Raw genomic sequence first — 13,757 nt, forward strand, 5'->3', positions numbered from 1 at the left:
AAACACAGATCTACAAATGTATGTGTATATGTACATATATATACATGTGGGTATATGTATACATACATCCACACACATACACATGTACATGTGGGTGTGTATATAAGGTTAACATGGGAAAGCCCAGTATGCCTCCCCTCTGGTGTTTTAGAACACTTCAATCATCTCGAACGTTACGTTCCAAATCTGTTCATTTCTTCATATCTCACGTTCTTCACAAGTGATTCCAACACCATATTTGAGGTTACGAGTCCTGACTCCCCAAACATGTCATTAGCTCTTTCCAACTCCCTAAAGCACAGGGGAGGGATATGACATATAGGTACACGCTAGACTTAAAAGCAGTTTGAAATCTGATGTGTTAGCTTGTGAAATACTAGGTTTTTAGGGGTGGTAGTGGTAACTAAAGATGGAGTTAAGAGTAGAAGAATGGGCTTTACAAAGGTAAAGGAGAAAAAAATATTTCCAAGTACTGCAACCCTTGCCTTGCTTACCCTCACAGAAGTATTGTGAGGGAACAAGAAACAAAGGCCCCCTCCTGGCCACTGTGACACAGAGCTCTCCTGTAAGAGTCAAAATCAAACACTTGAAAATGACAATGTCTGAGTATATGAAAACTTAACAGTCAAGATAACAATCTCTAGCTTATTTTCAAGTTCTTTGAAAAGTCTACATTATAATATCAATATTGATACTCCTAACAATCCAAGTACCAGAGTTCCATCCACACCAATATAGAATATAAGAAACAGATATTCACATTCAAATAAAGTATGGCCCTTTATCCGTAAAGACTAATCACATGGTTTTACTCTATGAAAAATTAGGATAATACCTTAAAAATGTACTGGTCCCATTCAAGTTTATTTCTACATACCTAAAAAAGGTTCTCTCTGTGATATATACAAGTTCTATCAAAAGTGAGAGACAACAGTTCAATTTTTCCTTTTTCAATTTAAGAAATTGTGAAAATCCAAATGGCAGTATCACAGCACACTTTATGCAATGTAAAAACTGAACATTGAGATATTAACACTGTTCTCTCTGAGAAACAGAAGAGAAAAATATCTACCTTGAAAAGACTTCGAAAGGGGGAGTTTTTCATCAACACCACCAGTTTCAGAAGGGCCTGCTTTGGAATACAAACATAATAACTTAAACTGTAATCCCCCAAAATTTCTTTTGGGTCATTTAAGTCACAAATTCCAATTTCTTATATAAAACAATAGCCTTTTCATGAAGACAAAAGGCAAAAGAAAAAAAAATAAATGGATGCATGAAAAATGTAAGCCCACTGAGTTATATTAATGGAACAAGTACATTCAGCCAAATTCATCCACAGAAACAGTCAAGACAACTTCTAAGTCCACACACCGTAACAATGAATGACAAGGAGACATATGGTGTGAATGGAAATGATATACAACAGGATTCAACTAGATAGGCAGGGTTAGTCTAAATAAGGGTCAAGTTGATTAAAACAAATTTTTTTGCATGCAGATAAAGAAGCAATAGTCAAACACAGCACCTGTTTATTCCATCAAAATCTTACACAGTCCCAAGAAGATTGAAATGTTGGTACTGTTATCTTAACTGAAATTGAAACATGTCAAACCAACAATATTAAATTTTCCTTTTCTAAAAACTGCACCTTCTTTGTTACACGATGTACTAATTTCCAGTCAAGTGTTACCATTTCGGAAAACATCTCTTAAGTTTGAAGGACCCTTCACAAAGATGTAAAATTCTGAGTATTTCACTGGTTTAATGCACCTTATAAAAGTTACAATAAACTAAAATATTTGGCTTTTAATGGGTGCTTTGTGTTTTACTGAAGAAGGGAAAGAACATACAGACTTGCTAGTTAACAGCATGGGGAATTCCCATGGTAGAACCTCTCTCCGGCAAGGAAGATCAGCAACTCATCAATAACTTGCCCATGGTCACACAACAAGAGGTAGCACAGAACTTGACCAAGGTCTTCTCAACTTCCCACCTCCCACTTCAAGCCACCTCCCTATTTTCTCCTCTCTGTGTACCCTCTGGTCACCTTAGGATTACAGAGTTAAAGAGATGGAAGAGATGTCGGACCAGCAAGCCCAATCTTCTCAATTCTATAAATAAGGTCCAAAAGGTCACAAAGATTTTACTGAGAGTAGGGGTTCTTGGCTTGTGGTCCACAGACCATGGACAAATTACAAGACATCTGTGAATTTAAATGAGAAAAAAAAAATTCTGTCTTTACCTTTACTAACCTCCAACTGAAATGGAGCATTTCCTCCAAATATTTAAACCTATTATTCTGAAAAGGGTCCAAAGGCTTCACCAGATCACCCCAGGGGCCCATCCAAGCCACCAAAGAAACTAAGACACTTAAGACACATTCGAGTTCTACCTCCTGAAGCTTTTAACTTGAACTGGCATCAAGCATCAAATGTTTCAGATGGAGGAAGAGCCAACTACTGATTCTAGAAGGGTATTTTAATGTCATTAATTACAGAAGAACCAAGTACCAAAGCAGTTAGGACAATATGCCTAGAAAAAGGACACCCTTAAAAAAGGTTTTTTAATGTTGTTATCGAAAAGAGACAAAATTTCAGGAAATTTCTCCACATAAAGGCATTCTTTAATCTTTTCGTGATTAAAAAAAAAGAGAGCAAACAAAACAATGTCCTTGCAGTACAAAGAGCAATGGAACACTACTGTGCCATAAGAGACATCAGCTGTAAGAATGGGAGGATGTAAAGGCATGAACTGGGCAGAGATGCACAACGCCACAGCCAAAGCAATGGAAATGACACAAGAGATGAAAACTGAACATGGCCTCACTTTAATGGCTTGTCTGAAGAAACTTCAAAATATCCCTCCCCACTCTTTTGGACAAGTGAAAGCCATGTGTGCAACTCTGCACATCCCTTCTAATTCAATAACGGAGTGGTGAGCTCTAGGAAATGGCTTTTTTTCTTTCTTCACTCTGTTAAAACGTATGATGCTCAGAGTGAGGGAGAAAAGAGGTATATAGCAAGAAATGAAAGTAATATGAAAACAAAACTTAGCAATAAAACATCTTTAAAAGAATGTGCTAAGAGATTTTTAGAAGTTGTATTAATGCCTTAAAATTTCTTTTACAGTTGAGGTACATTTTTATAGGAGGCAGATAGGTGGCTCAGAGTCTAGAGTCAGGAAGACCCGAGTTCAAATCTGGTCTCAGACACTTACTAGTTGTGTGACGCTGGGCAAGTCACAACCTCTACCCTAATGCAGAAAAAATAAATGGCAAACCACTCCAGGATCTTTGCTAAGTGAACTCCAGGCAGTACTGGTGTGATAAAGTCCACAGGATCACAAAGAGTCAGATATTAATAAACAACAGTATTTTGATAAAGACAGTTTAAGGATCCTTTGCTAACAGAACAGACTGGGTCACTAATCTTAATGCACACTTAAGAAATTTTATTTATATAGAAGTGTCCATAAGCAAATATTAGTTATAACAACGTGACATGTAGAAATATTTCTTAGACTTTTCATCACATAAGTTTGGAAATATAAACCTATACTGGCATTCAGGGTAGATTTACCTAACTGGAGGGTTTCCTGAGGGAAGGAACAGTACCAGAAACAGAAGGCCAGCATGACCCATCCAAAAGTACATGCCTAGTAATGCTTGATTCCCAGTCACAAATCCTTTTCCTTGTAATACAGAAATTTAAGTGATTTATACTAGAGAAAATCTCTCTTGATTATATTACACCAAAGCTGAAGATCACTGAGCTTTGTCTTATTTCATAGTTGCCTCCAATTGTAAAATATGTATTTAGAAGATCATTACTAGAAAAAGTTGGCAGCCACACACTGACGTCTGAGTCATGAAACAGATGAAAACACAAGCCAGCTTGACACCCCTGTAGCCTCCTTTTCCTTTCATAGTGATTATGGTAGAGGGACTGAAAAGGAAGAAAGGCCAAAACACCCTAAGTTCTTTCTTTGACTGTCTGAAGGCAAGCATTTGTTGGTGCTCAACACACAAATTTTGTTCAACATACAGCGCCAGGCCTGAAGTCAGAAAGACTGATCTTCACAAGCTCCAATCTGGTCTTAGGTATTTCCTAACTGTTTGACCCTGGGCAAGTCACTTAACCCTGTTTGCCTCATCTGTAAAACGAGTGGGAGAAGAAAATGGCAAATCACTCCAAGAAATCCCCAAAGGGGTCACAAGGAGTCAGACACAACTGAAATGACTGGTCAACTATTAATGGAATGAATCAATGAAGCTTGGCCATCTTGAGATCCTCAGTATAAAGGACATTCCATCGTTCCAGCCTCTCCTCAGAGGCAGCTAAGAATGTGGAGCTGTTGTCAGGCTGCACCATGTCATGAGACACCTCGTCATGGGATCATGGAAGTTAGACTGAGGACAAAGGACACAAAAGAAAATACGGTGTGCTACTCCCCTAGTCCAAGCAAAGAACTGAGGTCTGTCACCTCTGGGAAGCCTGCTGAAAGAAGCTCCAAATGGCTGAGTCTTGGGAAACACAAATAAACCTTGGAGCTAAAAAGAAATTGAGGGGGAGAAAGAGTTCTCCCCAAACAATAGCCTTGGTGCTTGGCACTTTACGCACGTGGCATGCCAACAAACACATCAGGCCACTGGACAGAGATGGCTCTGGAGAAGAAAGTGAGGCTGCTTATCTTGCAAAGCCCTCCCTCACTCAAATCAAAGTCAACTGCAAGTCATATCATCGTCTCCCTACATTAGGGTCCTCTTCAAGAACGAAGGACAAACTACAACCTGTGAGTAGTCTGAGCTGCCTGAATGGGGAACCAGCTGTCCTCTATTCTCCCGTTACTGAGGGTGTTCTGCCAAAAGGAAGGTAAATTAGATAGCTGAAAGCTATCTAGTTAACTTGGGGTTTACTGGCTAGGTTTCCTTCCCAAAGACCAAGCCTTAAACCCAACTCACTCAGAATCTAATGGAATAGACAACAATAGATCCCTGCCCACGTACCACTTAATGGTTGTTTTTTGGGCCCTCCTGGCTCAGAGTAAATGTCAATAGTAATTGTTTCTCTTTTGGCCAACAACCCTGAGGGTCTTCTCCTCCCAGTTTGATTTTTTTTTTTTATAAAAAGTGCCATCCCTAGACTCACTTCCCAAAGAGGCCTATTCACTAAATGGGCTTTGCCTCCCTCAATGAGAGAACCAAAAAAGACCTTAGCTTAAAAAAGAGCAAGGTTTCCCATGGCATCCTGGGCCATCTCCAGTGGGCCTGATGAATATCTGGCCACTGGCCCCAGATGGCTCTGGAGGAGAAAGTGAGGTTAGCGACCTTACATAGCCCCTGCCTCACTCAAATCCAAGTCAACTGCAAGTCATGCCTTCTTCTCCCTGACTTCATGGTCCTCTTCAAAAAGGACAAACTACACAATGCCAAAAAACAACCTTCATGAGAAATATTTATAAAACGCTTCAGATGCCCTCAAAAACTCTTACCAATGGAGTAGCATTACTATTACTGCTTCATAGCTTTTCTCTCTTTTGTGAAGGCCTAGTGGCAAAGAACAGGTTGCCTTTTACTGCGCACTACCGGAAATAGGATGTTTAGCCACTGTTGCCCTGTGATCCTGTTTTAGTCTTGACTCCATATAGCGGGTTGAACACTTCTGGTATTTGGATTATTGATCTGGGGGTGAGAGAAGTACTGATTTTCCCTTCCCCTCAAAGGGCGGGGAGGAAGGCTCTGATGCGCACATTAAAATATTTAATTAGTCCCAGGTAAAACATAGAGGAGCAACGTAAAGAATTTTTATAAGGGATCCACATCCAGAGGCAATAGTAGTAATGTGTTCTTCTCCTGTAAGAAGCTACCTCTATCTTGTTCATAGAGCTTCCTTGAATTGTATGGGGATGTTAACAACTGAGCCATAGGCACTCACGCCTCCTATTATGTGCTTCCCTGCCCTTTTCTATTTATTAAACACAATAAATAATTTAACTTGTGTGCATAGTTCAAAAAGAACCTTTTAGAGTAGGCCCCAAACTAAAACCTCATTTCATTTCAGAGTGTCTGGAACGTCTTTTTATGTTTCTCATGCTCCTTTTTGAAAGCCAGAGGGCATCACAACCATTGGAAACCAATGCCTCATTAACAAAAGGTGTGAGCTGTCCTAAAAAATCTTCCCTAATCAAACTCCCCTTAATGGGCAGACCCATTAATGGATGGGGAAGATCTTCCCATTAAGAAGCAAAATTATATTAACAATAAACAAAAATACATTATCAATACACTACTAACCTATATCTACCTCATCTACACAGGCTTGACTGGGTCAGTCCTTGCTGACAGAGAATTGTGAGATAAAGGGCTGGATATGAGCTGGATGAGGTTATAACTTTAAGATGTGAATTGCTGTGTCGATTCCAAGTATGATCCTGTGGGTTTCTCATGTAGCCATACCTGAAGCTTGGGGGCCAGTCAGGGGAGGATACTGAGTAAACTCTTAGGGATTAAGCATTAGCAAAGTGCTTGTCCTTTAAACTTGACCATGTAACTGAAATTAATAAAAATCTTATGCACAAAAAAAAAAAAAAGAAAGAAAGAACCTTTTAAAATACTTTGAAACTCACCATGAAAATTTTTTAATGTTTAAAAATTAGAAAGGTATTCTTATGAAATGCCATGACATTACTCAATGTATGAAAAGAGATTACTAAATTTATATATATATATATATATATATATACACACACACACACACACACACACACACACTATATTTAAATACTAACAAACTTACTTTCAAGGTTAAGTATGTTTATTGTAAAGTCATAATGAGACCTTTAAGGGTTCACTGATAAGGTAAAAAATAAAATTTCTATAGTCACTATACTTTTCATAAAGGTACACTTATTTAAATATTTAGTGATTTAATAAAACAAACAGCCTAGATCAGAGGTTGATCTTACTCTATGTCAAAGATCCCTTTGGCACTCAGGCACAAAATCTCTTCTCAAAGTAGTATTTTAAATCCATAACATAAAATACATAGGATTACAAATGAAACCAAAAGTTAGTGAAAATAAAAGTGTAAATTTTTTTTCCTTCCCTTCCTAAGTTCATGGAATCTCTGAAATCCATCCAGAGATGTACTCACTACTCAATGTTATATTTATACCCACAATTCCTTTGCCTTTTCCTGAAGACAAACACAGTTTCTTCCAGTTTGTTCAATAATAATTTATTAAACACCTACGACATGCAAGGTGTAATAAGCAGAATAATGCTTGCCTGTTAGGAGACTGTAGTCTATTGAGAAGAAACAACCTCTACCCAAATAAGGAAAGTGAAATCCCTAACAAAGGCTGGAGCAGAGGGAATCAAGGAAAGCATTTTGGAAGGAGCATCTTGAGTTGGACCCTGAAAGAAAAGTCTGAGGCAATGATGAGGAAGCAAGGTGAGAGTATCCCAGCAATAAGCTGCTCAGGCTCAGGCAAGGGAGAAAACTTGATAACCGACTGGACATGGAGGTTGAGGGAGAGGGAAGAATTTTAAAATAATTGTTGCTAATAAAACACTGCGGCAGGTGGGGATGTTGGCGATATAAGCATAGTGAAAAGATGTGATGATGTATAAAAATTACATTATGAAGTAATTTTTAAAAACTTTCTTGTTTTTATTTAAGAGCAAAAGAAGGCATTATAGGAAACAATAATCTCACAAAGCCACAAATTTTTTAATGAAAAACACCCAGCAGAACTAAAAAGATATATATATTTGCTTCATTATTAAGTAAAATCAAACTTCATACCAGAATCAGAATCAGACAAATTTTTAACTAGGTAGAAATGGAATTTTTTAGTACAGATGACTACTTTCAAGCAAGAAGCTGGGTGATATCAACAACAACATTATTGGCAGAGTACAAATCATATATTCTGTGACTGGTATTCACTCAAAAGACCTTCCCCATTGTTGTATTAAGACTTGGAATTAGCAGGAGAAGGGAATATTTACAGATGATCTAAGGTCCACAGTAGTAAAGACTGGATACAAACCCTAGATACATCTTCTGACTCCAACTACTAAACTAGGCTGTGTTCTTTATCCTACTCATTAAAATAGAAGAACAAAGAAAGTTGAGAAAATGTTAAAATCAATGTTTAATATTATCAGTCCTAAAACAGAAGACTGATTATACAACCAATTAGTAATAGAAGACTCTGATGTGCCTTGTAATATGAGTGTTTTTTGATGGAAAAATAATTTAAGGTCAAAGTTATTTTTGACAGTTTATCCTTATCATCTTTAGCAGTTTCTGCAAATTCTTTACTTTTCACTAATATCTGCCATGGTTTAGAGAAAAAAAAATGAAAGTAGGAAAGATGCAAACAATGAGACTTTGCCCCTCAAACTGGGTGATGCCTGGTGAATTCAACCTGTCCCCATACCCACTGTATCTATGGGATCTCCAGGCTAAGTAAGGGAAGAGTCTGAAAACAAGGGCATCAAGTAAAAGAGACAGGATGCCAAGGCACACAGGTGATGAGCACAAATGCAATGGCCATGCAGGGCACAAGCCTGTTCTGGAATCCCTGCTCCTGGGCAGCAGAAGCCCAGCACCAAGAGGGCGGCTGCAGCATTTCCAGCCTGGGGGAGATCAGGAGATCCACTCTGATCAAAGGATGAGGAAAAAACGTTTTCAAATGAATAGTAACCAAACAACCAGATGCAAAACTGCTCCAAATCAATGAAAGGAGTGGAAAAGGAAACTACTCTTATGTTCTGCCTCACACAGTAAAATGACAAAGACAAGAGAGACCTAAGGAGTCAAGACTAGAGGGTAAGGACTGGCCCCCTAATTCTGACTGATGAGAGAAAAATGACTAGCCAAGTATTCCACTACTGGGCCTATAGAATCCAAGGTGGTCCAAGACATAGAAAGAGCCCAAATGCTCATGGCAGCACTTTTCTAGGAACAGCTGATCAGAATGTGGCACAGAAATGTGATGGTTATTACACCGTTAAGAAATAGAGAATTCAGAGAAACAGGGAGGCTTGTGATGTGATTCAGGCACAAGTAAGCAGAATAAAAGAAAAGTGGACAAAATTTACCCTAACAAAAACAAAAGAACGCTAAAATGAGGCTAGGTGTTGAGTAATTATAACAGCCATGGGGAAGAGATGAGGATGCCCCTTGTTCCCTGCAGTAAAGACATAGAAAACTATGGGTATATCATGGGGAATGCAGTCAGTCCCATCCCTGGTGATTGTGTGTACCTGTTTTCTTTAGCAAGAGGAAGGTTTTCCTTCCCGGTGGCACTGATGATTACGTATGTGTGTATACGGGAAGAAGTTTACGTCAAAAATAGTTGTTGACAAAAACAAAATGCCAATAAAATGCATTTAAAAGAAAAAATAGGGGATGGGGTCGAACACGGTCCAAAGTTTGGGGAAGAAGGATTGAGTCCTAGCAATTCTTCAACTAACCACGCTTTCCATATGGCAAGTACATGATAGCAACTCAGTCTCCAGTGCCCTTGCTATGCCACAGTTATTACTTATACATTACCATCGGCAAGTGATATTTCTATTTTTTGCTCAGGTCTTTATCATTTCTAATACTCTCCTACTTAAATTCTATGATGAATGATACCTAGAATGCACATTAGGATTACAAAGCCTGTTTTATGAATACACAAAATGAGAATGTATAGAACTGGCACCGAATCAAGGACAGTTTTAAGAGCTATTTATGCATGCATACCTCCAAAGGGTTAGCATTTTTAAAGGAAAGAAAATGTTCACTAAAAATATGTAGTCACATTAACTGATGGACCACAGCACCAAACTACAAACAATGGCATATTAGCATGTAAATACACTTGTAAATTTAGTGAGAACATTCCCAGAAGCATTTTCACCAGAAGACACTTTTGAATTTCTAACCAGCCTAAGGTTTTTAAAAGGTTAAATGACTCTTTTGCTACTGTTCATAAAGTCATAAAAAGCCAGTTACCCATATTGATGCACCACCTGCCCACAAGCCAACACATTCCATGTGCCTAATTAGAAATTCCTCTTTAAAACTTCTGCTGAACCTATGAACCTATGCTGACTACACATGTTCACTAAGGCATGATCACAGCAATGCTTTAACTATTTCTCCACCACCACATGGATCACTGTGACCCAGTATCAACCTCTTACATCTTCAAACATAAAGACTCCTTAAAAAAAAAAAAAAAAGATTATTGAGAGCCAATACAAAGTAAAACTCAGCCAGCACCAACTCTGAAAGCTAATCAGAAAGCATGAATTTCTTCCCTTCTGCTATTCAGGATTATTAAAGAAAGGTCACAGTTTACAAGGACTGTCCAAATTCTCAGCCAAACCCCTTCAAGAATATCCTAGCCAACCCCAACCTCTCTACCTACATGCTAATCCTGGGGCCTTTACACAGATTTTGCTTATTCAACCTCTAGCGATGTCTTACACAAACAATCTCTTCCCTGATTACTTGTGTGTGGGGGGAAGTTCTTCCATTGCATTTGGGAGCCCCACCCCACAAAGGGGAAAATGAAGTTTGGAAGTAAATCAGACATGAGAAAGAATAGTAAGCAACCTCTAAAGACTTTGAAAGTACCAAGTCCTCTTTAAGAGTCTCCAAGTTTCTCTGAAATAAAGCTACTTTTTGCTTCTTCTCCAGAATCATTCTTTAAAAAAAAACTTTTTGCTTCTTCTCCAGAATCATTCTTTAAAAAAAAAACAAAACTCTCCTTATTGTATATTTTTGTAACTATTAATATGATAATATTCTCTTTTGCTACTTTTCATCACATATTCTGGCTACATAACTGATTACATCAGCCTCTTGCGGGGTAACCTGCATTAATATAACTCTGGGAAAATCCAAACTGCACTACAGCATGCTTTTAAAAGTGTAACTAGTAGATAAAATTTAGAACAGCCTGTATCTGAAATTCTGAACAGAAGTCATATATCTGGAATGCTCAAGTTCAGGCAACATACGCATAACAATAAGATGCAACCTAGCATAAACTGAGCTCAGGAACTCTGAAAATGTTCATAAGTAATTAACTTCAACAGTTACATTAACTTTTACCAATTTGATCAATTCAACAAGCGTTCAATTGGGGAAGCAGCCAAAAGGCTCATTCCTAGCCTCAGAGAACTTCACTCTATTGTACCCAAACCCCAAAGTTTTCCATGGGCACAAGTTATCAGATGGACACAAACAATGTGAACACATAGAAATGTTAATTTTACTTAAACAGTTACCACAACAAGCCATTCCAGGGATCATTCCTGAAACATAAGCAGCTTAACATACAACCGACTGGGAAATCTTGGGCAGAAAAAAAAAGTCCAAGTTATCTGATAATACAAAACTCTTTTAAAAGAAAATCACAAATCCAAAGGCTTTCTGCCAAGAAACTAGGATCTATATCAATGAATGCACCAAGATAAACAGAATTTAGACTATTTTCTAATCTATTCCTTCCTAATTTACGAAAAGGGGTAAGCAAAATATAAGTGGGCTTTGAAACGATTTATCTGTGTCTTAGATCTGTAGATGATCCAGGCAACTGTAGATGAAAGGACTGTGAAAATATTATAGCACATCTTTGGGCCAAGTTACAAAGTAACTTTGGGGAGAAAAAAACCCAACTTAACCTTGGCCACCTGATTGGTAACAAAATGTATTAAATTTAACCCAGAAACCACCACAGCAACCTCACTCACAAGTTCAAAAATCTCTTGGGCTTTGCCCTGTAATCCTTTAAATTAAACAGGAATCCTGGCAGTGCCTTCCCTCCTGGATCCTTTCTCTTTCCTGAAGATTGGGTCCAAGTAACTAGTCTACTCACTCAACTTTTCACATGTTTTCACTGGTAGCCACGAGGAGGTTCATGACCAAATCAGCAGAAGTCCAAGCCAGCCCCATGCTTCTCAAAGGTACATGGGATAGGAGGGCATTACCTTGAACGTTGTATTGGTAGTAGTCAGGGTCTTCCGACTCTTCTTTAACAGTAACAGCTGCCATTTCCAATGAAATACCTTTAAAAACAAAAATAAAAACATCACCAATTTTCAGATCAAATTCCACCATAGAGAAATCCTACTTTCTCACAATTTCCCATCCCAAGGTTGGCTTAACATGATTAAATTAGGATATAATGAAAATTGGGTCACACCCTTCCTTGCTGTTGCAGGATTAGACGTTTGTGCTGGTAATCAGACATTTTGGATTTACTTGCTGCTTATAAGCTACCATCTTAAATTCTTCAGCTTTGTTTTAAAGGAAATGAAAAAGGGAAGAATTAAATTGCCTGTCAATTTTAGCTACTTATTAAATAGAAGAAAAAAGCTAATAAATCTGGTCAAACTACATACAGCCTATTCAAACAAAAGCTGTCTTATCCAGCCAACAGAAGCAGAAGGTCTTAGCCCCTGCCCAGGGGGCTACACTTCCTGGCTCTATACACCCGGATCTTACCCTCCAGAAGCTGCTGGTCTTTGGCACCTCCCTGTGATCTCAAGGCACATAACCAATGAGGTCCTCAGCACAGAGCTCCACGCCTCCCTACAAAACGAGTTACCAGCCCAGGTCCCACCCCCCACCCTATCTGCAGAGCTGGGTGTGACCTTGCATGTAGCCTCTACCGACATCACTGAGATCAATCTGGCTTCCTTTCTATGGCCTGAAGACTATAGACTTCTGGTAAGTTTTGGCTGCCCTCATACCCTCATTGTCCTAGGACATCATTCCCCCCTTGAGAGACTTCATCCAAGTGTCTGTGGCTTTCATAAGTGACATCATCTTAGTTCTTCTATCTAGTCCCAGCAATGGTGTTAAGTTTCTGATCACGTGGACAAGGCCAGAACTTTCTCCTTCTCCCCTTACTCTCAGGTCTCTTACTCCTTCATGTTTCTCAGCTTTTTTGTAGGACTTTTTTTTTCTTCTCAGCAGCTATGTGTGGTGCTTCCATGGGGAAACTTAGAGAATGTGGAGGTGAAAGGCAGAAGATAAGGGTTCAAAGGCCTGAAGTTTTCTGTAGAAGCCCAGTTGCCCTCTGCATTTTAAGGTCTATGGACACCATGCGCCCTTGGAAGAGCCCCTAGAATGGGGCTAGCTTTCCGGAAGGGGGGAGGGATGCCCTGTTAGCTGAAGCCTTGCCGTAATCTGAGTGGGTCATTTCCTGCTTTTGTCCCCTCCCTCAGACTCCCTCCCATCCCTTCCCCTTTGTGTGGATCAATCTCTGCCCTAGGGGCACCATTGCAGCACCACCTTCCAGTCCTCCTCCTACCCCACCCCAAGTGGTTGGATTCTCAAGTAATATAAACTGCTTGAGGGCAGGGATGGCCCAAAACTAAGTACTCCCAATAACCAAGAATGCTTCTAAATTCATGGTGTCCCAGGCCCATAGCCACCCCGCCCATCTGACTAAAGGTCATCTCATAGTGCTTGGGGGACCTACAAAGAAGAAACTCCAAAAGACTCACTAAAGGAAAAGGAGAGATGCAGGTCAGGGCTGCCAGAAAAATAAGTTTTTAAACTAGTAAATGCTTCTGCTTTACATTGAATTTGTGTAAGACTGGGAACTATGGCCAGTCACTACTGGGATGCAGTTGGAGGGTCCTCAGAGGCCCATCTACTGCCTCTTTGTCCACTGGTATGGCTTCAAGATTGACTAACAGATGGGAGGGGGCACGAAATCATCTCCCCCAAAACACC

At 39.2% G+C, this 13,757-nt stretch overlaps 1 protein-coding gene across 29 annotated transcripts in view; it reads right to left on the reverse strand.

The window, feature by feature from the left end:
* GTF2I (general transcription factor IIi) overlaps nt 1–13,757 on the reverse strand; it is a 95,288-nt gene that overhangs the window by 43,170 nt on the left and 38,361 nt on the right. For 16 of the 29 annotated variants that reach the window (XM_072640161.1, XM_072640167.1, XM_072640154.1 and 13 more), the window contains 2 exons: nt 12,002–12,079; nt 1,073–1,132 (listed from right to left, as the gene is read on the reverse strand). In XM_072640161.1, coding sequence (XP_072496262.1) covers nt 1,073–1,132; nt 12,002–12,079 — 138 coding nt within the window. The remainder of the gene's footprint in view (nt 1–1,072; nt 1,133–12,001; nt 12,080–13,757) is intronic. The other 13 variants (XM_072640166.1, XM_072640165.1, XM_072640164.1 and 10 more) reach the window with 2 other exon arrangements.

The sequence above is a fragment of the Notamacropus eugenii genome, chromosome 2, assembly GCF_028372415.1.
Source record: "Notamacropus eugenii isolate mMacEug1 chromosome 2, mMacEug1.pri_v2, whole genome shotgun sequence".
NCBI classification, from domain to species: Eukaryota; Metazoa; Chordata; class Mammalia; order Diprotodontia; family Macropodidae; genus Notamacropus; species Notamacropus eugenii.